Source organism: Boleophthalmus pectinirostris, unplaced genomic scaffold (genome assembly GCF_026225935.1).
Source record: "Boleophthalmus pectinirostris isolate CB_2022bp ecotype Guang Dong unplaced genomic scaffold, ASM2622593v1 HiC_scaffold_15, whole genome shotgun sequence".
Classification (NCBI taxonomy): domain Eukaryota; kingdom Metazoa; phylum Chordata; class Actinopteri; order Gobiiformes; family Gobiidae; genus Boleophthalmus; species Boleophthalmus pectinirostris.
The window spans coordinates 9,723,156-9,748,411 of record NW_026571070.1 but is presented as its reverse complement, the minus strand read 5'-3'; the positions used below and the strand labels follow the sequence as shown (position 1 = coordinate 9,748,411).

General features: G+C 37.3%; 2 protein-coding genes across 6 annotated transcripts in view; both read right to left on the bottom strand.

Moving 5' to 3' along the window:
• Positions 1-25: 25 nt before the first annotated feature.
• zgc:112982 (BCLAF1 and THRAP3 family member 3) lies at positions 26-13,029 on the bottom strand. 2 transcript variants are annotated; one of them, XM_020923167.2, is made up of 11 exons: positions 12,842-13,029; positions 10,808-10,851; positions 10,015-10,539; positions 8,431-9,183; positions 4,712-4,884; positions 4,203-4,323; positions 3,053-3,119; positions 2,829-2,977; positions 1,850-1,943; positions 1,676-1,769; positions 26-204 (listed from the first exon to the last, which is right to left on the bottom strand). In XM_020923167.2, exons 2-11 carry the CDS (start codon positions 10,840-10,842, stop codon positions 191-193), a joined length of 2,025 nt encoding a protein of 674 aa, XP_020778826.1. In that variant the 5' UTR covers positions 10,843-10,851; positions 12,842-13,029; the 3' UTR covers positions 26-190. The 2 variants fall into 2 exon arrangements, with proteins under 2 accessions (XP_020778826.1, XP_020778825.2); XM_020923166.2 differs by having other exon boundaries at positions 3,053-3,116.
• Positions 13,030-13,926: 897 nt separating this feature from the next.
• Positions 13,927-25,256, bottom strand: part of LOC110158673 (MAP7 domain-containing protein 2-like) — a 50,091-nt gene continuing 38,761 nt past the window's right edge. For 2 of the 4 annotated variants that reach the window (XM_055151133.1, XM_055151135.1), the window contains exons 12-15: positions 24,888-24,951; positions 21,919-22,054; positions 19,943-20,170; positions 13,927-18,391 (exon numbers count right to left, since the gene is read on the bottom strand). In XM_055151133.1, coding sequence (XP_055007108.1) covers positions 19,948-20,170; positions 21,919-22,054; positions 24,888-24,951 — 423 coding nt within the window. In that variant the 3' untranslated portion in view covers positions 13,927-18,391; positions 19,943-19,947. Of the gene's footprint in view, positions 18,392-19,942; positions 20,171-21,652; positions 21,724-21,918; positions 22,055-24,887; positions 24,952-25,256 lie in introns of those variants that run through there. The other 2 variants (XM_055151136.1, XM_055151137.1) reach the window with 2 other exon arrangements.

Genomic DNA, 25,256 nt, shown 5'->3' with positions numbered 1-25,256 from the left:
ATAAAAAACTGAAGTGAAGACCACGTTCTGAACACAAAAGTCTCTTTATTGTGAGAAATGTGCAGCACAAACAAAAATGAAAAATTAAACTCAAAGTATACAAATACAGTTGACAGTGGTTTACTGTCACATTTCGAAGCTGAAATTAGTCGAATTCCAATATTTTCCTAAAAGAAATACCTCTGAGCGGTCACCAGTTTGGACCTGTAAATAAAAAAAAAACAACAACAAAAAAAACAAGAGGTTAGGACAGTACAGAGAATAGAGAACATTTACAGTGTACAATATGAGATGGAGGGCAGGGGTTTTGTGAAAGAAATACTTTGTTTTGCTTGAAATTAGGTTCTCAAACTTGCCTTTTAAGTTGGATTGTGATCAAAATTAACAAGCACACACACACGTACAACTATACAATGCATTTCTATAAACTGAATTACTGCATTATTATTATTATGTATCACTGTTGCTGCTGAAAATATAAATAAATAAAGTATCTATATCTATCCGTCTGTAAGCCCAGGTCATTTTCACACTGATGTAAAAGAGCATTTGCTAAGAGAGTGGGTGTGAAATCAGCGCATCCTGATTCACATTAAAGAACAGTTGGTGTCGGAGCGGCTCCTCTTCTCACACTCTGGAGCGGGGAGAGTGAGATGTGAACACAGCCGACCTACACAGTCCACGGGGCGAGTAGAAGCGCTCAGAGTTGTTGTAGTCAAGACCGCAGTATTCGAGACCAAGACCAGTCCGAGACCACAAGGTCCCAAGACCAAGACCACGGCACATGGACATCAAATCGAGACCATCTTGGTATTTTTCTACATTTATGTGTATTTTACAGTTATCTGTCGTGTCTCCACTAGGCTTGTGCTTCAGTACATTGCAGGCTGACCGAATGTTTCTGTTTGTGTCTCGCTCCTTCTGAGTGCAGAGAGCTACATGTACAGACCCGTTTGGTCACACTACTCACAGCAACCTACATTCGGTTTGTCGATTAAAATTAACGTAATCGATGAAATTCTTAATGATCAATTATCGATTAATCGACTAATCATGGCCATCCTAGTCTCCACCACCAGTGTCAAAGTCATCACGGTGTAAGAAAAGACCACTACTAACAAAACAGGACCAGGGGAGTGAGTGTGTGCGTATTCACTGGGGTCAGTCTGATTGAAGCTCGTTGTCATGGACTTAAGATCCGTCAAATGTCAAATATTATGTTTTGAAATGTTAATTACTGTAACAATGGTCTTAAGTTACAATATCTGCAATATTATAAAGGAATTCAGAATTGTCCTCCACTTTAATTTGAAACTATGAGCAGCTTAATGTGGTTTCATGTGACAAACCCGACTGTGGACCCGTGTGAGCCCAAAACCAAAGTGACAGAAACAATGAAAATGATCCTACCAAACACTTTAACAAAGGAAAACTGGAAATTCTTTGTGACATAAAGACTCAGCTATCTGAAGATGCACCGCTATGGAAGAATAAGTTTCAATCAATCATTTGTTATTTTCTGTCTGGTGAGCAGCTTCAAGGCAATCTATTAATGTAAGGTTATTATATTTCAAAAGACAGAGCACCTTTTACTGAAATAAATCCAGCTTAATACTGCCATTGTCAATTGTCTATTTTTTTCCACTTTGATTTTACAGTAATTTTGACACAGTACCTCCGTTGTTGTTGCGGTAGTTTGGTCGCCTCATTTGTCGGTTGTTTCTACGAAAAGGACCGTTTGAGCGGAAAGGCCCCCCTCTCCTCGGACCCTTCAATATTACCAAAATATTTTAAAATCAAATCAAATTTATCTTTAAATCATATTTTTGTTCATAGGTTAGCTCCTCACCATTGTTCCTTCCTGTCTCCTCTGGGGCTCCTCAGACCAGTTTGAAAACTCTGCTTCCTCCAGGAGCTCTTCGTCATGGCCGTACGTCTGCTCACTGGAACAAAAGACGTTTCACAATGCGGCATTAAATTTGGAAAAGTGCAATAGGACACTGTACTATGAATCTGAAATGCAGTAGAACAGGATTTAGTCCATTATAATAATTATAATAACTATAATAACTATAATAACTGTAATTACTGTTCCCGTCTTTGTTCACTTGTCCTGTCCACCTGTACAGTCTCTGTAAATAGCATATGTTCGTTTTGTTTTTTGTCAAATGGAAATCAGCCCAAGGCTATAATCTAGCACGAACATGTCAAACTCAGACCCGGGGGCCAAATATGGCCTGCAATATAATTATATTTGGCCCGTGAGATTATATCAAATATGTATTAGAGCTGCCCGCCGGCTACAGATAGACTATAGAGACATTATTTATTTAAAATGTTATTATTTTATATTTTGCTTGTTCTGGATTCAGTGTTTGAGCAAAACTATTATTAAACATTTATTTTAATAAGAAAAGGTTTAACATTACATATCTCGAAAGAAGAGAAAACATGCAGATGTTATTGAAATTTTTCAATAAATAAATATTTAGGCCCACGACAGTTTTTAATATTGGCACCCCTGATCTAGCATATTTACATTTATTTACATGTTCATTAATGCACTGTACCCCATTTTCTTGAACAAATAAATTTAAAAACAACTATTACTAACAATTAATACAAGATAGATGCTTCACAGTATGGCACTAATGTTCCAGCCACAGCAAACACATCTCCATGGATACAAACGGCTGACAGTGACACAGATCCTCCACCAGAAAAGTTACAGCCCTTTTATGTATTCTAGCCTATTAAACATGAAACGCTGGCTGTAGAGTGAGTTGTCTCTGGTGAAGTTTTGACACTGGATCTTTTGTTTCTCTCACCTGTTGTGCATTGGGGAGGCCATTGGGGGGCGCTGTGGCTGATTCTGCCCCGCGATGGTGACCTTTACCCCCTCGAGCCGCTCCTGTCGTCTCTTCTCCAGGTCATGCCGGAGATCATCTGGGTCACGCACCATCGGAGACCCCAGCAGCTGCAGACCGCGAACCACAGTCAGGTTTATATGCGACAATTAAGTGAATTTGACAGTAAAAGTATAAAGTTTTACCTGAAGGGGGCCCTGCCTCATGAAAAGTTGGTCATCGCTGTCCAGGTGCGAGCTGGAATTTAACCTGCTAAAAAATAAACACAAGAAACAAGCAATAAATAAGAAGTTATAGCTAAGACTTTAAACTAAATCATAAAATTACTGCATATGGATGAGATTTAATTCTAATCACATATCACTATACAACATCAGCATGCATTTTTATCTATATCTGAGGCCAACTGTGTTATAGAAATTGACCTTTTTCTACAAAATGCCCAGACAAACCTTTAGTGCTATTGTTACCTTCTTATTCTTACTATTGAAAATGTGTTTAATGCTTCCAGACCTCAGGGCAATTTTAGAACATTTTTCGTCGCCTGGATTTTTTTCTTAATTTAGCTCTTAAAACTCCAACTCTTACCCCCTAATGAAGGGTTATACATCATTTTTTTCAGTATAACCTATTATTTCACAGTTTGTATGCTGTAGATGTGTCATATGGCCGTAATAAAAGCTATAGGACCAGAAATACAAATGAAAAAGGAAAAAAACTGAAAATAAAATTCACACTCTTTTATACAAAACACACAGCAAACATGTATGAAAAATGTTTGGACATAAAAAATGTTTAATTTAGGGCCTAAGTCTGTAAGTAAACAAAAAAATGCTAATTGCCCTTAGAACAAAACAAATGTGCAATTCCCCTTTTAGTTTACTGGTGCAAGTCATGGAAACAGCTCGTGTCAAGTCATTTCCTGCATTTCCATGGTGTTTATTACATTTGTATTTTTAAAGAATTTGTAAAAATAGTAATGGACACACAATTACGCAGACCAAGATGCGTAATTTGCCGCTTATTTGAGAAATGACTGCACTTAGAGCGGCTTTTTCAATTGATACATACACAGACGCTCAGAGCAGTCGATCATCTGGACTCCTTACACTCTTTGGCAAAGTTTGGGCCAATCAAAATGGATGGAGCGCATGTGTTTGGCAGAAAACAAAATTCCTATTGGACACTCATTTTCGTATACAATTCTGTCGGTCTGAAAGGGTTAAAAGAAATATCCCCTGCTCTTTTTTGACCCACACTCATCATAAGTATAAAGTTATCTACACATGCACTATTCGACTGTTATTCTCAGATAAAGTAGGTGTGGTTTTGTACCGGTTTGAGCCGAATCTCTCGCTCAGGGTCATCTCGTGCGGCTCTTCTTCATCATATTCGACTTTTTGAGGAGCAGAGAATCGTTCGTTCAGGGTGATACCCTCGCCCCCGAAATACAAATCTGAAAGGAATCAGATTTAATCACATTTAAATTCAACATTTAATCTGGTTCAGCCCAACTTAAAGTCTGAATAGGTACACAGTCGTTTGTTTTCTTAAACTTTTTTGCCCACTTGTGTTCATTATCCTCTTGTCTATCCATCATTTTAAAAAATAATGGGTAAGTGGGATTATATTCAGTCTAATACAAATATTTGACCATTGAAAATACAGCAAATTTAGACCCATGCTCAAGTTTCAGATCATTTAAGATAATTTATGGTCTACAAACAAGCTCTTCTGTGTGTCTTTTGTTGTGAAGTTCCTTTACGATATGCACGTTATAAATAAATAAATAAATGCTGTTCTTCAAAGCTCACAGATAAAAACCTGTGCCGAGTTTGCGTTACCTTTCACCAGATGGGTGAGCGTGATGATCTCTTGAGCGAAGGTGCCCGTCTGCTGGATGGCGTTTTCTCGGTTTGCCCTCGAGCTCTCGGAGGTGGTGAGGAAGTCCAGCCTCTGCCTCCCGACGTGCACCAGGTCCAGAGAGAGCTGCCTGTCCGCGGAGTACAGCATCGCACTGCGCACGGAGGAAGTGTTTAGCACAAAGGCACGAGGGCAAAGCTGCAGACATGGGCCTCAGCTTCATTTCAAGGACTATTATAATTATATGTGTATAAATAAGACTTAATGTTATCCCATTTAAGTTAGTAAATTATCAATTAGAATTATCCAATATGGAAGTCAATTTAATAACAGCTTTATTGGCTTTGCGTTTTGGGATTAGTTCATTACTTCATCCATTTTGACTACAGCATGTTTAGAGCAGCAATTCTTTAGTAAACTGCTTTTGTCACTATATTTACTTGTAAACTAATTTTAGCTGAAGAAATTATAGTAAAATTTGAATGAAAAGAAAGAAAAATTGCTTACCGCGATTACCCGACTTACCTGTGGGATCAAACATTTCTATTCAGTGCTTTTATCAAACTCTAAACTAAACTAAACCTTGGCCTAAAATAACTTAATGTGTCTTAAAGTGGCTCCAGGTTCAAGCGGGGCAAAGTTAAACCTGCTTTGGGTTCATTCTTCCGTTTCCTCCGAGATTATTTTTATAAATGTGGCTTAAGCTTCATGTCCAACAATCACACATTTTTCTTGTAGCCCTTGTTCTCGCTTCACTTTTTGTCAGTAGATTCAGAGCTTTATTGGTAATTTTTAGGGTACAGTGAGTCCATTTTGTGGCTTGGTTTAAATCATTTACACTCTTGAGGTTCATTCATGAGTCCATATTTTGGTCCAATCATAATTTCGCATCTTTGGTTGACACTTTCCTCCATTGTCGTCTTATAATGGAATAGGTTCACACGTGGAGATAGAGGTCCGTTATTCTTTTTCCATTTTATATTGTCACAGATAATGACACTTCTTTTATTAGGTACAGAGTGTTTCAGAAAATCCTTCACAAATCATTTCTTCTAATGGTTCATCCTTGGATACTTGTGAGATCTTCATTGCACAATATAATTTTTAGTGCAACTCACTCTCTCAGACTCTCAGATTTCTTTGAGATTCCAGGTCTTCCAAGATGAACTTTTGGCGCATACACATTTCTACAAAATATTCCCATTTTGTAAAGGGCAAGTGCAGCGTCCAACTTATTCTCTCATTGTAGATCATTGGACTAGGAACAAAAAATATAAACAACATTGGCTGACATTTTGGTAAGGTTTTATAAGGTTTAGGTCACAGAGCTGGAACTTGACTGGGGTGACATTTTTAAGCATCAAAAATATAAAAATCTACTTCCATTAATTTGTTTTTTAAGGTCTCCGTTCAAGTGTGGGTGTGCGAATTTCAGTGTAGATCATTGGACTGACAAAAAACAAAAAAATATATTTTAAAAATGGGAAAAAAAAAGAAAAAGAAAAGGGCAGACATCTTGCTAAGGCAGTACCATAAATTTGTGTCTTTAAGTTGTTCGTTTTGACATCTTCGATGGGGTTTGGTTAACATCTTTGCATCTTGTCCAATGCAATGTATAAGCTCAGGTTAACAATTGGTCTTCTTGCATTACTCGTTTAAGTGAATCAGTCTTCAAGATCTTGAAGTTGAAGCTGTCTATATTGTAACTGGAAAAACTCAATAGCTAGAACTAATCTGCTTCTGTTTATTGTGGATTCCAAGGAATTTTGGACTTTCAGCTGATCTTAAATTGAATGGCTGACTCTTTTTTTGAGATTTTGTTGGTCCTTTACATAATAACTGATGTAAAGTTTAAGCATCCAGTCGACTGCCACTTCACAGCTCTCAGACTGTGGTGAATGGTTTCCATAACATTATTCACTTGTTTTTATCCTGTTCAGGGGTTCCAACATGTCAGGTTCGGAAACAGGATTTTTTTCACATCCATAACAATTTTTTTTATGTGAACTTGAACCATGTTACAGTTTTGGTTGTTTCTTTTCTCCTCTAGTTCTTCAGTCCACATCGGTTAGCTCCAAATGCAACATTTTATTTTTCAAAGTGTTGATTTCTTCCAAAGGTTTTTCAGTGATAATTCCATCTTTCCAATGATCTTAAGGAGTCCTCAAAATGGCGCCTGTAAACAGGACACCAAAACTCATGATCATACTAGGAGAGACTGGTCTGTCTCAATTCCTCATTATTTGGGACATCTAAAATAGTGGAGCAAAACGAAAGCATTTCACATTTTTCAATAATTGTTTGATTGTATGTTTCCTATTCTCCTGCTGTTGGCTTACAACACTTGGCCTACAATTTTCTTTTATGGGTCAAAGTGAAATCTTCCTTGAAATCTTGAAGGTCTTTATAGGTCTCAACACTTTAGCTGCCAAACACTCTGCGCAGAGACACTAATGACATCTGAAAACATGTGGTTTCTTCTCATCTTGGGATTTTTCAGATCTTTGTGATGATGTGGCATTGCAGTATTTTCATCAATGGACTGGCTCAGTTTGAGAAGAGATTCTGTTCTTCCACTGTATTTTCAGATGTTTTCTGCCTTAGAGGTTCTTCAGTCACTTTGTTACAGAAGGTAATACAATCCATGTAACTCTTCTGAAGCTTCAAAACAAAGGGCTCACTGTGCACTTCAGTCTGAATGGCTTTAAATATGATACAACAGGATTTGTCTTGAGAGTAACTTTGTCCAAATGCACATGATTGTTTCTATGATGTCTCACCAAAAATGGTACCAGGAGGCTGCAATTTCTTCAAAGCTTTTCACTCATCCACTGATCCATGCCTCACTCCATAGGGATCATAAGGCCTCAAGTTTTCTTCATTCTCCTGCCTTTTTTCTTGAGGTCCAAACTCAAACTCAATTTCAGGTACAGCTGGAAAAACAACTTCCTTAACATCTGGAACCTCAGATACCATTATTTTAGGAAGTGGAAGTTGGTTTGATGCAATATTTCAAACACACGTTCGAGCATTTGAGAAACAGTGCTCAGGTCTTCACTTTGACAATATTCAGGACCAAACTTGCATGGTGTTTGCTCTTCTCATTTTTGTCTTGATTGTCTGGACTGTTGTGGTTGTTCTTCTGAAATCATCTTTTTAGATAGAGGAAAAAACCTCTACAATCAACTTTATACACAAATCAACTTCATCTGCTCTGTGCTTTTGGGAATATGATTTGGGCAGTGCGGATTGTACCTTTTTCCATGGAATATTTCCCATAATTTTCACTGTTGCTCATAATGATTTTCCCATTCATATCTGGTCTACAGCAGACCATTGTAATCTGATACTTCTGCCAGTCATGTTGAGTCTCTCCATTTCAAAATAAATTTATTGAACCACCTTTTCCACATCACAAACTCCTTTTACAGTCTTCTTCATGCCATCTTCTTTTGCGTTTGGACATCATTACAGTCTTCTCCATGCACTTTGGACTTCATCCAAACTGAAGGAATCTTACTCCATAAAACAACATTTAAGGACATTTCTTCTCTGGATTTGTAATATTTCCCTTAGTTTAAAGCCACTCCATGTTTAAAATACCACTGATCCTCCCTCACATCCTCCTTCTGACATCTCCACTGGTTTATACCTAATGCTGCCTCCCATGACCACTGTGTCTTCCTGAATTACACCCTACCTGTTCTTGTTCACCGGGCGACTCATGTCCACTTTGATGGTCAGAGTCTCCTCCGTTATGACCATCATGTTGGGTTTGGGTTCGCTGTGTCCTCGTAGCTCTCGCGGACGCTGCTGCATTTCAGGTTCTTGCCTCTGAAAATTCGACCTCTCTCCTCCATCTCCCCCTCTTCGTCCTTCAGCGCTCCGTCTATCATCTCTCCATTCCTGGTCTGGTTCTGCTTCTTCCCAGGCAGGCTCGGGCTCGTCATAAAACTCCTCCTCCATGAATTGACCTCTTTGTGTTTCGTTGGGAGCATTTTGGTGGTCTCCTTGTTGCTGTGGACGGTTGCCATGTGCTCCTCTTCCTCTCCCTCTGCGGTTAAAACCACCTCTTCGATTAAACCCTCTGCCTCTATGACCGGGCCTTCCTCTGTTCGTTGGTCTGTCCGTGTACTGAGCAAAGGTAGTAGGTCTTTCATGAGCGATTGGACTCGTCCTTGGTTCACGGTAACCGTCATTACTGTGGTTTTCCTCAAAATGGTCGCCCCTCAGTTCTTCTCTGCTCATAGACCTGGAGCTCCTGGGTCTCGAGGTAAAGTCTCGCTCTCTGCTGTGGCTGTACTGGTCCCGTCGTGGAGGAGGTCTGTCTTTCATTGGATCCATTATTGGATCATTTCGGTTTTGCTTAAACTCGAGAGGCCCCTTTCTGTCAAACCCATCTCTGCGATCGTCCGCAGAGAAGCGCTGCTCACGTGGCTTCTCCCACCCGTACCTGTGTTGGCACAAGAGGAGGCGAATGGTTCAAAACAAGTAAAAACAACAAATGTGATGATTTACAGTTCTGTTTCAGATCTAATATGATTCATGGCCCAACACCAGACTAATTTACAGAATGTGGTTCATAAGTCAAAAATGACAGCAATTTTTGCCACAGTAAACCAGTTTCATGGTGATTTGGCAAAACTGCTCTTCCTGAGCCAATTTTATTACAGTAACAGAAGGACTTTTGGTTGCTTTGACTTTGCAAAGATCATAAAACAGCAGGACCTTTGGGCAAAATCTGGACCACCAACCATCTGGTTGGACGCTCAAGACTTCCCATCTTTAACACTTCTAGCCTAGAACTGTAGTGTAAATAATTGTTTCCATGTCCCATTTTTTAAAAAAACTGGTGTCAGGCCATTGTTTTATGAATTACAGTTAATATCAGAGTTGGATTTAAGCCATGGTCATTTCTCAGATTGGCAGAGGTGAATATTCACATGTTTTACAAATATTTACTGTCGCCATGAAGGCCGTGAGAGTAACTTTTCCACCATTATGACCTTTGATAACGCAGTATGCTACGTTTCACATAGCCGGTACTCGCCAGTGCACTCATGCCTTTAATCCACACTTCTGATTATTAAGATCTGTGTTACAACAAAGTCTGGAAGGTTCACTAAGGAGAGGTTTTAACAGGACGGAAAGCAATACGTTATCAAGCCACTAAGATCTGTGAGAATGAAAAGCCGACAGAAGACAACAGAAAGAGGGGGGTGGTCTGAAAGGTGAGATTCCTCTGTGTTTCCTTGATTTCTGAAGTGTTCTGTTGGTGATTTACCCAAATTGAGGGGAGCCATCCATTTCCCTGCTCCTGTTTAACTCTGGGTTATCTTGGCCTGGGGTCCAGGTGTCTGTGTGGATGGGAATTTTCCTCCTCTGTTGCCCTCTGCCTCTCCCTCTCTGCTGGTTTCCCTCTCGTCTTATCGGGCTCCTGTCCCTATACCTTTCCCTGAACTCGCTTTCACTCTGGTCTCGCCTCCACCCAGGGTCTCTCTGTGCATAATTTTGCTTGTGCTGTGGTGGTCCTCTCCTATCTTCATATCGTCCCGTGTTTTCTCTATACGTCTCCCTGCGCTTTGGCCCATCTCCTCGTCCTTCAAACTGTGCTGGTTCATGATAAGGTGATGGTCTTCTTCTATTATAGTTTTCTTCTGAATGCCGCTTGTGTTGATGGTAGTCAGGGTGTCTTCTTTCCGAAAATTCCTCCCTTCTCCGATAATCTGCTTCTTCTCGGCCCGTAGACATCTTCTCCAGGTGAGCTACAATCTTATGAGGATCAAAACCAGGTTCTTCCCACGGAACTCTGAAAGCAAAATAAATAAATAAATAAATAAATAAATAAAACACAGTGAAGAAGCAGCTCAATAAATTTGGAACCATAAAATCATCTTAACTAGGACAATACCAAACATATACCTTTAGATTTACTTTGAAATCAACTTTTGCATAGCTGATACAAACTATTAGCTCTACAAAACCAACTTGTTAATCAGTAACATCGTACACACAGTAACAGCTGCTTGTGGTATTAATAAGTAACTGATTATTTTAAATGTTAAATGTAGACAAACCTGCAATTTGGAGAACACGATCTCTGCCTTGACATGTCATTCACCTTATAAAAACAAACACACGTTACCAAAGTGAAAATGTAAATAACTTCCTCGACAGTCAAGCTACAAAAACACAAATACAGGAAATTAAGGATGTGACATTTATTAAAAGATACAGGCTCATGAGGGAACATAAAGTTGGTAGGGATTCATGTATCTACGGACAAATAACTAGTAAGCAAGACTATAAAAAAACAAAACACTGGTGAGCGAGGGTCGTGCAAAATCTTAACTGTTTTTTTTTTTTAAGATAAACCGACTAGCGCTACAATTACGATGACCAGGAACAGTCCCAGTTTTGAGTCCTGTGTCCCCTGTCCCAGCAGATTTATGCAAAACCACTGATTAGTCCCAGATTTATACAAGAAGAAATGTCCCAGGTGTCCCTATTTTTGACCAATTTGATATTTGCAAAGAGTAAAGAGAGGCATAAATTGTCACTTGTTTTGGTAAAATACAGAAAAGCTGCTTAAACATCATCAAAACACAAAGAAAATGTGACTATACTGACTCACATGTTAGTCCTGAATAAATGGGCCGACTGCAGAACAATTTTCCTTAATTACGCACTTGTTTCACAATTTCATTATTACCAACCAGTCCAAACCAGTTTTTGATTTTGATAATGCCGACAAAACTAACTTTACATCTGGATAAATGTTTTGGAAGTCCGTTCAAAGTATGTGCATTATTTACTATTTACACTAATGTATCTAGTTCTGGTTTAGTCCTGGTCTAGTACCTGGTCTAGTCCTGATTTAGTCCCGGTCTGGTACCTGGTTTAGTCCCAGTCTAATACTCGGTCTAGTACCTTATAGTACCCGGTTTCGTACCTGGTTTAGTCCCGGTCTAGTACCAGGACTGGACTAAACCAGGTTCTTTTTTTGTGATGACATTTTTATTCATGCATTATTATTTGTTATTATTATTTGCAGTTATACATATTCCAGTTAGTGTTGCATTTTTCTCCCTTTTAAACCCCCCCCCCCATATATATATTATATATATATACATGTATATACACATTCACACACGTCCAGTTTTATTTTCCCTCTATAAAAAACACAAGCAAATTTCCTCCATCAAAAGACATCAGCAGATTGCGTTATACGTACTTATTATGTACCGTAAAAAGTTAACAGAGAGTATACATATTGTGCACATTCTAAGAACATATATTATAATGAAAAATCTCCAGGTAACGACTATACAATAGATTCAGATCTCAATTTGATCAGTAGATTGGACCAGCAACAGATATTTTTGTTTTTTTCTCCCTGCATTCGAGCAGCAAAAAGCTCCAGTTGAACGACTTCTCCGAAAAATAGGAGTCATTCTCTCACAGTCAGAGGTTGAATTGATTTTTTTTTTTTTGGCAGCTGTAAGACCTGCTAGTAATATGCGACGATTGTTAATTGTCAGATTTAGTTTGGACATGTCGTTTAGCAAAAGAAACCTCTGAGTGCAAGGTATGGTTATTCCTATTAATTTAAACATTGTCTTTGTGACGTTTTCCCAAAACCAGATTCTAATACCCGGTCTATAACCTTATAGTATCTGGTTTAGTCACATTTTCTTTGTGTTTTGGTAATTTTTAAACAGCTTTTTTGTATTTTACCTAAATAAATGACAGTTTATACCTCTTTACTGTTGGGAGGGATCAGATTGGTCAAAAATAGGGACACCTGGCACATTTCTTACCTAAAACTGGATAAAATTGGTGGGCCAGGGAACTGTCTTGGGTAAATGGGACGTCTGATCATCCTAAACTCAAACCGGGCTGCTAACTTTAACATATGTGTAACTAATCCGATACTTCCAACTTCTAAATAAGACATTTATACCATGCAATACAAACTTCATAAAGGAAACACATTCAGACAAACCCGGTGCTCATAAAAAAAATCATCTGAGTACGTGCGTGTTTGATTTTTTCAACATTACGACATTGTTGATTAGCTTAGCCACATGCTAACAAACGCAGCGCCTTACCTCCTCCCTGGAAAACGGCGCGGGATTCCTTCCCTAAAATAAAGCTAACTAATCAGAATTACAACGATCTAAAATAATAAATAAATAAAACTTGAAATCATGAATCAAATCGCCAAGCAAAAAATCTTAAGATGTTTTAGCATTTCCATAAAAATGCTCGAAACGTGGAAGGTGTCCTCGTTGTGTACTTCCGCTGCTTTGGTTTTCAAAGTAAAAGACAACGCACTGGAAACCAAAAGAGACAAACCTAATTTTGATAATGTCACTTGGTAAACTTAGTATTTATGCTTTGAAATGACACATGATGTAAACAGACTATTATTTAGGAGGAACTGTTAATATATTTTACTTAGATTGTTCTCAGTGGGTACAGATGTCAGTGTAGTGAGTCTTATTTTGAAATTGTCAAAATCCAAATCCAGATACTTAAGAATTTTGGAAATAAAAACGCTAAAACTAAAGTTAAAACACAAATACGTAAATACATAGACTGGATTAGAAAAGTTTAGGGTTAAATAAGCCATTAAATTAAATAATATAGTGTTTATCAATCCTTGTTCATGCGTTTTGAATCATACACATTTTTGCTGCCTGTAAAAACAAACGCGATAAACAATGATCTAATATGTGGCTCTGTTCTAATCTTTCCCAAACTTCCATTGAGATTTTTTATTTTATTTTTTGCATTTTATGATAATCAAAACCTTATTAACAAATGCATTTTTTTTCCTTTTCATATTTTGTGCTGATTAGAAGAAATGAAATAAATGCAGTACATAAAATACAGTAGTTTCAAATAAAATACAGAAGAAAAAAATTAAAACTCAATTTCCACTGGGTACAGATGTCAGTGTAGTGTAGTCTTATTTTGAAAAATAATATAGTGTTTGTCATGTACAAAAAATGTACATGATACAACACACATGAAGAAATGTGTTTTGTATCATCTACATTTTTTGTTGCCTGTAAAAACAAACTTGTGTAATATGTGGGCTCTGTTCTATTACCTTTCCCCTGTGATTTTTTTTTTTATTTTTAATTTTGTCCATTTCATATCTTGTGTTGATTAGAAGAAATGAAATAAATATAGTACATAAAAAACAGTAGTGTAAAAAAAAAAAAAAATAGAAATAGACAAAAGAAAAATACAATTTCCAGTGAGATGATAATTATTTAGTATAAAAAATAAAAACAAACTGGGCTGTCACACGGATTCCGTAACAGAAAACGGACACCAGTGACACAGATGACTTGATGAAGTTTATTGGTTGATATCAGCAGTTTCCATGCACCACATCTACAATGATATATTCCACCAAGCTGCAGCGTCACAGAATAATTATATTAGGATAAACATTACATCCTTTACATTGTATTACTGGCTACTCGGGACTCTTTATAAATGACGATAGATGACACATGAGTTGTAGCTGCAGCATTTTAAACTACTATTGCTCTTCAAACTCGGTTCAGATGTCGGCTGCTTGTCCGTGCTTTTCATCATAACAAAATGGTTTTCAGTTGATGGCATTGGTTTACATAAAGTTCAAGTAATTAGTCAATATTCACCGTCTTCCCCGTTTCATTTGAAAGAAAAACGTACACAGATTATTTGTGTAATAAATAATAAAATGTTTAAAAAAAAAAGATTTACATTTAAAATAGCCTAATTTTGGCTATCACCATCTGTGAGTTGATGAATTGTCAACACAAATTTGACAAAACTATCCCCTCGATTAAACGCCGATCTCTCCTGTTGCATATTACATAATAAAACAGCATTATTTTTGCACAAAGTATAAATAAATAAATAAATAAATAAAAGGTGTCATAAGTAACTTTCTAGTGGAGGGTCCGCTGCCGTTTGTCTTCGTGGAGATGTTACTGCTTTGTCTAAAATATCCCACAGTATGGCATTAAACTTGTCTATTTCATCGGAGACAAGCAGTGGTGTAGTGGGGATTTTTAAAGATTTTTTTCATTGATGTGATGAACTGAACCAGGACTAAAACAGATCTAAACCAGGTCTAAACCATGACTAAAGCAGGACTAAACCAGGTCTAAACCAGGTCTAAACCAGGACTAAACCAAGACTAAACCAGAACTGAACTAAGACTGAACCAGGACTAAACCAGTTCTAAACCAGGACTACACCAGGACTAAACCAGGTCTAAACCAGGACTAAACAGGGACTAAACCAGGTCCGAACCAGGGCTAAACCCAATCACTCAACGGTTTACACAGGCACACCTCCGGGCCCATCTCGACTCTCAGTCATGGTTCAGTTTTGGTTTAGACCTGGTTTAGTCCTGGTTTAGTCCTAATTTAGTCCCGGTTCAGTCCTAGTTTAGTCCTCCTGGTTCAGTCCTGGTTCAGGTCACTATAGGACAGTACTGCAGATATCATGAGTCTATGCAGTTTGTTTTTACCGTTGCCAGTAGCTCCGGTTTGGCATTTTAGTTGTAGCTGTTTTACATTTGTTATTTTTTTATATCTCACGTCAGGGGACGGCGAACCCCCGCGTACCACGCCCACTACACCCCTGGAGACAAGTCTGCAATGCCTCCGGGCCAAGTTACAGGTCAGATCTGTGGAGAAGTGAGCTCATTTACTACAGGGACGCTTGTATTTTTGAGCAGGAAAACAGACTGTAATTGAATAAACAACATAGACAAGTTTAACGCCATACTGTGGAACCTTTCAAGCTTTGCAAAAACATCTCCGTGGAAACAATCTTGTGGCAGGCCTCCTATCAGAAAAGTTACACAGTGCAACTTTAAATAAACGAGAGCATGTTTTATTGAAATTGTAACTATAGTGGACATTGTACTAGTGTTCAAATGCTGTACCTACACAGTGGATTTCTTGGTGTTTCGGAGGTCTTCGTTAAGGCCGTAGGTGACACTGGACTGCCTCGTGGTCATGGAAATATAATCAATTCCTCTTATTCTCATTATAGATCCATGTGTGTGGTGAGGTAAAGTCGATGTTGTTAAGCGAACGTGGCTAATATACATGGAGCAGTGAAACAACAAGATTACTACTGTTACCGCTATGGACCGCAGCATAAGTGGAGTCTGCAGTGCAAAAAAATACATATACATGATTTTAAATTACTTAAATTCACAATATCTGCCTTATTTTTAGTAGTTCGGGGTTTAAAATGTTCTATTAGAGTTTGTTAGTACATAATATAGGGTTCCCACTATTTTTCACTGACAAAATTACAAAACTTTTCCATGTATTTTTCATGACCAAAGTGAATTTTCCATGACTTTACGGCACCTACATGTGTAGAATCATACTATTAGAGCTAAATATAAAAATGTTAACTCTTTCCAGTCGCCTTATGGTTTGGGATTATAGTTTTTTAACATTCAAAATATCGTCAGTGCATTTATTGTCATCTCTTTTAAACAAAAGGCGCAGACGTTCAGAAATAATCATAATAGTCCAATGATAACTTAAAAGAACAGTGTAGTTGCTTGAAAGAGATACTAAAATTTCATTACTTTTACAAAACGTTCATTTTTCTAGGCCTGGAAAAAGACATTTTCAATTTCCATGACTTTTCCAGGATTTCCATGAGCGTGGGAACCCTGATAACAGCACTGTTTAATTGTTTTGTCATTTTGATTTGAGTCCAGGTTTTCTAATTGCAACTATGGAAAGCAAATTGGAAAGTTTTTTGTTGTAAAGCGTTATCCAAACTAAAGGAGGACTGTGTAACTTTTCTGATGCGGTGTCTGCCACCTGCTTGTCTCCATGGAGATGTTATTGCTTTTTAATGTTCCCCAATATGGCATTAAACTTATCTAACACAGCATTTTCTCCACAAACCTGCAACTTGGCCTTGATTCAATAAGGACAGATGAGTTTAAAGCCATATTGGGGAACATTTCAGGCAAAGCAATAACATCTACATGGAGAGAACCCCCACCAGGAAAGTTACGCAGTGTACCTTTAAGTTTATAGATACACTAATCTTTGTTTTTTTGTTTTTCAAGCAAAAATCTGTCAATAATTTTATTTTAATTTTTTTGGACATTAACAAATATTCTTACTCAATTGAAGGAATTATCTTGAAACACGCAAAATACGACCAATAAAGTTTTAAAGTAATTACTAAACAGATCTAAATTTGCACAAACAATTCAAAACAAGATAAATATTATGAATTCAAGCCATGTTATATCATGTATTTCTTATTTTTTGCTCTCCGTCAGTGCAGATTCACAAACACACAACAACTCACTTCTCTAGTTAAAACCTTTACATAGATTTTCCTCATGTTTTGCCCGTTTTCATTAGAATCATAATAAGCTCTAAATTATATTCTGAGTCATGGGCAAGAGTCAAGTCTATACACCGTGAACAAAAAGGAAAATCCCACTGACAAATACAGCTACAGTCCATACTGAAGATACTATGTCCTCTGAATCCCCCATTAGCAGCTATTTACATGTTTTACAAAGCAGAGTTAAGCCATAGAAGAGTGAATTTGGGGTCTGAGACAATGCAGTCGTGATGTTTCAACACTAATTCGTAGTACTTTCTTTTTATATTACCACGTAGTCAAGTTTTAGTAGTGTTTTTCGATACTTTTGACAACCCTACAATGCAGAAAACTCAGGAATCTCTACAGGATTCATTGATAAAGCATTAATCAGCAAAAATGATCACAAACTTTAAATTGTCACAGTTGGCAAAGACACAAAATATCCCGTTTTCGTGGAGTTTGTCTGCTAACTAGGGATGTAACCATATCCAAATCTCACGGTACGATATTTATTGCGATATTCTGGAGTGACAAATATTTTTTAATTGTAGATATGACACTTTTTTGCTTTTAAAATACCTTAACAAGATTTTGGTGCAAATGATTCCCAAGAATTCAAGCAAAAAACGTATTTCTTCCCGTTGTCTGCGCTGAAATGAATCATGGGATATGTAGTTCCCGATGTTTATAAGCTGTTCCCACTAAAGAAACATGCATTTAAGCAAAGGAACTTATAATAATTCGATATATTGTGACAGCTATTCGATATTATTGTGAGACTCCTGATGATACGATATCACAATATTTCGGTTATTGTTGCATCCCTATTGCTAACCTTGTAGTTTATTCCTCCAAAAATACAGTATGTTCTGAAATGCATGGGATTCTTGTATTCATTCAGCAGTTCATGTGTTTATTCAATTTTTTTTTTTTTTTTTACAAATGTTAAGGGGAATGTTTAAAACTGAAACTAACTTAATGTTAAATAGAAACCGTCAATTAAATTTTATGTCATTCACAACTCGTATTTGTAATTTGGTGAAGCCTAACATGCAGTTTGTTCATTTGTTGTTATTACTATTCCTTACAGTTCTTACATTTTAATTAAGGTTTAGCCAAGTTACAGCTTTCAGCCTGTAGAGATTGTCTGCATCGCCTCAAACCCCATTGAAACTCAGTACTGTAAATGTTAGTCGAGTGGTTTGATCATGAAGGACAGAATCAGCCGCTGTTTTGGTGCAAACGTTGATTGAAGTGAAGTTGATTGAAACCTGGAAAATAAGAAAGAAAACGTCACTGGAAATTCATTAAAAAAGAGGCCTGGTCTTAGCCTGATTCACCTCGCAGCATTAGGATTCGTTCGCTCGACGGTACTTTTTTTATTTAACCAATCGCTGTTATTTGGTTGTGACGTATGTAATGCGCCAAATCCCGTAGGAAGAAGGGCAATAACGTCTTTCCCCTTGATAAAATTCACCAAACATTCTTTTTGTTCCGGCTTTAAACCCTCGATCTCTGGAATCGTTGCCAACACAGAATGTCTGGCATCGTCTACATCCATCTCGACCACTTTGTTTACTGTTGTGCTGTTCCACAAAAGGGACACAGACAGGCGCTTGAGTTTGACATCATGGCTTCACAGATCTTCGCTGATTGGCCAGTGCGTGGTCTACAGCTTACGTGGTTCTTGCAAACTATCTAGTGTATTCTGATTCCTGACCTAGTCGCTGGAGAGAAATGAAATTGGGTTGAGGCACTAGGTGTCGCCGGCTAGTCTGGTCTAGGGTTGCAAATAACAATTATTTTGCTCATAAACTACAATTTAGTTTGAATGTTGAAAGGCCTGTGAATATGATACTTATTTACTAAAGCTGCATGTTTACTGTGACATTCTGATACAATTCTCACTTTGTCTGAGAAATAAAATATATTATCTAACTCTTTACTAAAATGACCTCCCACAAAATAGCTCTGTTAAGTTTCTACATCAGGGGTCTCCAACCTGTAGCCCAGGAGCTACCAGTACTTCTCCACCCCCTTTCAAGTAGCTCATCAAGAGATTTCTGAATTCTATGTATTGGACTGAATAACTCAAATTGGATTGATTACTGTAAATGTGTTACTTTGTGCTCTAATAAACAGATAATGGTTTTAGGTTTTATAGGCATCTAACTGTACAACTCTAAGGCTTGCCCTCTTACATCGACTCAACTTCTTGCGACTGCTAAAAGGAGTGGTTCTCCGGCATTTTCATTTTGTAAAAGTAGCTAAATCCCAATCTTTTAGGCTGAAAAATGGCACTACTTACTGAGGTATTTGTGAAAAAATAAATGTGCTGCTGACGGAGAAGATGTTGATCTTTGTGTTTTTGTTTCACATGGATTGACCCAGTAATTACAGAGATATGAACCCATAAACCGGGTCAACAAATCTGCAACCTGACCGCAAATTCCACCATAGATTTCTGACCTGTCCTCCAGCTCAGTTTTAAATATTAATACTTTGCGGCTAGACATTTCCTGGGGGTGTGATGCTAACTAGGCACTTCTCTGTCTCAGGCTTTGTTAGATTTTAGTCTGAGCTTTATTTTAACACAATTTGTCCCTAAAACAGTTTTGTAGACAGAACCATGAACACTTGTAACGATCACAGCCTCCTGAAAATGTGTTGTTTAAATCCATTTTGTATTTTTCTTCAGATTTCAGACCATCTTACAACTCATTTGTCGGTGTCTGCTAATGTGTGTATTGTGTCGCCATGGTAACTGCTGTACATCCCACCAACAGAGACACACGAACACCCAGGTCTGTGTCATATTTTACCCTCTTTATTGGACGTCCAGTTTGGGTCCCACGGGCGGGATCATGGGGGGAGCGTCAGCGCTGCAGGCCTGGAGCAGCAAGTTCTTGTTGAGGTCCCCGACGCTGCTTGCGGGCTGGAGTTTGGAGAAGTCGGACCAGCCCATGGCGTCTGCGTCCGTGACCGGGGAGTAGTCTTGTGCGCTGGGCTGCTCCTCGCGCGACACAGGGCTGATGGAGACAGACGGAGAGCTTAAAGACACAACAGTGAAGGATTGGGTTAAAGCAGAAAGAAAATACAAGAGGTTTAATATGAAGTTATATGTTATTTATATTATATGAGCAACTATACTGAAAATAATTTAAAGACACAGCAGTGAGGGACGAGTTAAAGCAGAGAGAAAATATAGTAGGCTTAATATGAAGTTATATGAGCGATTATACTGAAAATATGTGTATCCCTCACTGGCTGTGGTTACATGTCCACTCAAAATCTGAGTATTAAAAGATTTTTAGAGTTGTAAGACTATTAAAATGACTTGTAAACAGCAAAATGATCAAACTTCTTTCTGATCATAGTCCCAAGTACATGTTGTATTTCTCATGGCTAAAGCAGAGAGAAATACAACACATTAGGGCTGCTTGATAATGGAAAAAATAATTATCATGATTATTTTGTTCTCTCTCAAAAACAAACACTTTGTTATCGATAATTTACGCAAAACTTTCAAATTGAAAATAAACTCAGGCTACAAATATGAACCTTAGAGCAGTTTTGCGATGTATAAAACATAAAATGAATAAAATATACTTTGAACATGAAATAAGATATAGAAAAACATAAATGTATCCAAAATAAACTATATATCCAGCTTTTCTACAATCTCTATATTTAAAAAAAGGAAATAGATATACTTATTTATATTTTTAAAAATCCCAAAATAAACTTTGTTCAGTTTAATCGTTTCAACTCGATTATAAGAGTTTGGAGATCGTTTGACGCACAAATCGACATCGCAATCAAAATTCAATTAATTGCACAGCCTTACAACACATTTAATATGAAGTTATACTGTATGTTATGTAAGTTATATGAGCGATTATACTGAAAATAAGAAATGCTCACCCAAATGTAATATAATTTGTCACCTTTTTTCTATTTTATGATTCATTTTATGTCAATAGAGAGCAAATAACTAGATGAACTATTTAAAATAAGTTAAATAAAGATTAAAAGTACAGTGTGTAACTTTCTGGTGGTGGCGTGTATCATATTACAGCGAATATTAAAGGAAGAGGACCTCCTCCAGATCAAATAAGAGTCAGGTTTGTGGAGCTGCAAAGGACGCATGTTTTCAGTACAATAAATAAAACAAAAATAGGGAAAAAGCTTTTATTTTAGTGTATTTATGGTTAAAAAGTTACATACTGTAGCCTCAATATTTAAAGAGACAAATTTTCGGTAAATGGAGTCAGTGCAAGTGAAAAAATGGTAATAAAATGAATCTGCACAGGATAATTTATCTTTCATAAGTACTTTTTAATTGCACTTTAAATGATCATTACTGGCAAAGGTCAATAGCTGTATTTATTTACCAAAAGAAGATATGCAGCGAACTAAATGTCCCTGTATTTCCCCGGAGCTGTAATTAAAACAACACATCTCTGTAGTTTAATCACGTTCTAAAATGTCTGTGACTCTTTTTTACCTGTTTATATTTCTTTCTTTTTTTTGTCGTAAATGCTTCGGAAGGTGTTTAAAATGTGCACCATGTATTTAGAAGAATAAATAGGAACTTCAAAATCTGAAAAAAAAAGGTGATTTTTTTCATAAATGTTCAATATTTTTTGCATTATTCTGACTTTTTCAATCACCTTTGGGTAATTTTGCATTCTATATTGTGTAATAGCTTTGTTCAGTCAAAAGTAATTCTAGTAAATAATAAACTAAAATAATGACTTGGGGTAAAAGTGCTTAGTCTTTATTTAGTCTTTATTACCTGACGTCCATAGACTGCACTCCGTCTGAGAGCTCATCCACACAGCTCTTTTCTAAAGGCCCCAGAGAAATCTGAGAGGGCTCCAGTGGCACATCCTGTCCTGAAGGGGGCGCTGCCTCCACCTTCACCTCAGACTCTGAAATGTAAAAAGAATGGCAGTGAGAGAATGGCTCCTGTAGAAACACTGCAATGAAATTAGTGTTAAAAATGTTTGGTAAGTCGAAATGTTCTTACAGAACAGAATATGCATCTGTTGCGAGCAATAAACCAGTAAAATAAAACATCTAAACCAGGTCTTAAAGGTGCTGTAGCCTGAGCTCCTGCAGTTTTAAAAAGTTTATTACAATTACAACTAAACCTGTGTTGCCAGAGTCTTAACCTGCAGACAGAGGACATATACAAGTTTTTCTCATTCTCAGTAAATGGACAGGCCTCATGTGAAAGCTCAGAACCTCCAGAATTTACTCCCTGAGTTGCAGAGGCTGCACTAGCACTGATTCATGATTGGCTGCAAGTTTAGAAAGCAAGGATTCAGATCAGTGAGAGAGTCCTTTTAGGTTTAATCCAACCGGATTTAAGCTCTGAAACTGGCAAAAGAGAGACTCAGTACATGTGAGGCTCATTCTGCTGATCAACTTGAGAACAAAAACACCAAATAATAACATAAACAACTTGTCCAATCACATACAACATTTGCTGTATTTGATTTGAACACATCTACCTTGAATATAGGGACACAGTTACGTCCAGGGTGACCAGATTTTCAAAATAAAAACTGGGACACCCACGATTTGTGATGGTTGACAATAATAAAACTGTGAAACAAGTGCGTTATTAAGGAAAAATGTTCTGCAATCGGCACATTCATGACTAACATGAGTCAGTATAGCCACATTTTCTTTGTTTTTTGGTCATTTTTAAGCAGCTTTTCTGTAGTTCACCTCAACAAATGACAATTTATGCCTCTTTTTACTGCTGGCAGGGATCAAATTGGTCAAAAATAGGTACATGTGGGACATTTCTTGTATAAAACTGTGACAAATCAATGGTTTTGGTTAAATCTGCTGGGACAGGGGACACAGGGCTCAAAACTGGGGCTATCCTGGGTAAATAGGGACGTCTGGTCACCGTAGTTAGGTTGTGTTTAGAAAATTTAAAACCAAAATCCTACATACAGTTCCTTTAATAAGAAAATAATGATGCATAATGTCGATGAATGATGTTTGTGTGTGAGAAGGGAGAACTGCTTTGAGAATACTGTAAATGAATTGTTGCCCTGTGGGATCAATGAAGTTTTCTGAATCTGACTCTGAATCTAAATAAACCAGGTTAAGGACTAAAATCATGACTCCTTCAGATCTCCAAGGACTATGTAAATTAGAGTTGAATTGTTCTCTGTGCACAGTTACACCTGATCAGTATGATAATGACCCAATCCAGTGTGAGTAGATGTTACAGCCACTGCAGTTTGTTTTATGTTTTACCTCAGATGAACCTTGGAGGAGACACAACTCAAAATACACCAGGAAATGAAAAGTGCTGACTCTGCGCCTCAGTGAAGCAGGAAATCAAATATGCCTGAACTCTTATTGGGCTAAAAGGTTTATCAAACATCAGATAAACCACTAGGGGGCACTTTTTCCCTCTGCTGAGTCACTCTGCAGCAGATCACATTAACATCAATCAATACAAGTTTGGTCCAGTCTAGAGATATAGATCATGGCCTAGTTCAGGATATATATATTTAAAAACATTAATATATTTTCTATGTTATAATGCTGTTTCTTCAACAAAAACAGTCTGTTCCACCTTGTGATGTCATGTGGTAATACAGGAAGTGCTCAAGTGTGTTTTAAAATCCATACACCTTCACTAGAATCATCTGGATCATTTCAGCCCTGGAACTGCCAGTCTACCCTTATGTAACAGATAATACTCCCTACAACGGTACAACAACTCACGCTTGTGTAACAGATAATACTCCCTACAACTGTCTTATGTAACAGATAATACTCCTTACAACTGCACAACAACTCACGCTTATGTTACAGATAATACTCCTTACAACTGCACAACAACTCACGCTTATGTTACAGATAATACTCCTTACAACTGTACAACAACTCACGCTTATGTAACAGATAATACTCCCTACATCTATACAACAACTCATCTGTAGATAACGGATAATATTCCCTACAACTATACAACTGCTCACACTTATGTAACAGATAATACTCCCTACAACTATACAAAAACAGACCCTTACGTAATGGATAATACTCCCTACAACTGTACACCAACTCACCCTTATGGAACAGATAATACTCCCTACAACTGTACAACAACTCACCCTTATGTAACAGATAACCCTATGTCCTGTCAATCATCATATCATTTATATTTTATTACTTATTTTTCTATTTTATTTTGATTTAATTATGTTTTATTTGACTTATTTAGAATTTATTATTACCATTTATATATTTTTTTCTCTTTTCTTTCTCTTTTCTCCAAATAATTTCCCTTGTGGATTAATAAAGTTTATTGAAGTCTAAATCTATGGGAGGACAAATGGCATTTTTGACATTTTTGCTACTTTCATGTCCACTGTTGGTGCATTTAAAGCTGCACTATGGAACATTTCTGAAGCAGGATTTGCCATCTGCTTGGAGATGTTGTTGCTTTGCCTGGAATATTACACAGAGGCATTAAATTGTCCATCTAACTTGCATTTATTGAATTACAGATGTTTTTATTGCTTAAAAATATACTTGGAAAACATGTGCCTCTCCACAGATCTGACCTGTAACTAACACAATACTGTAGAACATTCCAAGCACAGCGACAACACCTCCATGGAGACAAGCAGGCGGCGGATCCTTCATTAGAAAACTTACGTAATGCACCTTTAATATTACATTTGATCTCATATAATAAACATAACTCTATAAATAACTTATCATCACCTTGGACAACAGATGGAGCTTCCACTTCACTCTTTCTGGTGCGCTTCATTATTTCTTCAATTCTCTGCAAATGGAAAATGACATTAGAGACAGAGAAAGTTTTAAAAAAAATTATAGAAAAATAACAAAAACAAGTTGATTTAATTTATATGAGTGTCTTTCTGCTCTGGATGCTCATTTTTGTCTTACACCTGACTAATGTGAGATACAGACTGGAGAACTTGTTTCTTTTAGATGTTTTGATGTGCTTGATTATTTCCAGCGGTGAGTACAGATGTGTCTTTGCTCCGTGACCAACAAACAGAGCAGTACATTGTGAGTAACGACACAAGAGACACAGGAGAGGCAGAGAAAGCATCTGTGTCCAAC

What these genes read in the sequence shown, in the direction of transcription:
- zgc:112982 (XM_020923167.2), bottom strand. Translation starts at nt 10,842, where the DNA reads ATGTCAAGGCAGAGATCGTGTTCTCCAAATTGCAG. An exon ending in CGCCCGGTGAACAAGAACAG is followed by an intron (nt 4,885 to 8,430) that starts GTAGGGTGTAAT and finishes CTCCGTGCGCAG; the next exon opens with TGCGATGCTGTACTCCGCGG. An exon ending in GAGAGATTCGGCTCAAACCG is followed by an intron (nt 3,120 to 4,202) that starts GTACAAAACCAC and finishes TTTATTTTTTAG; the next exon opens with CAGGTTAAATTCCAGCTCGC.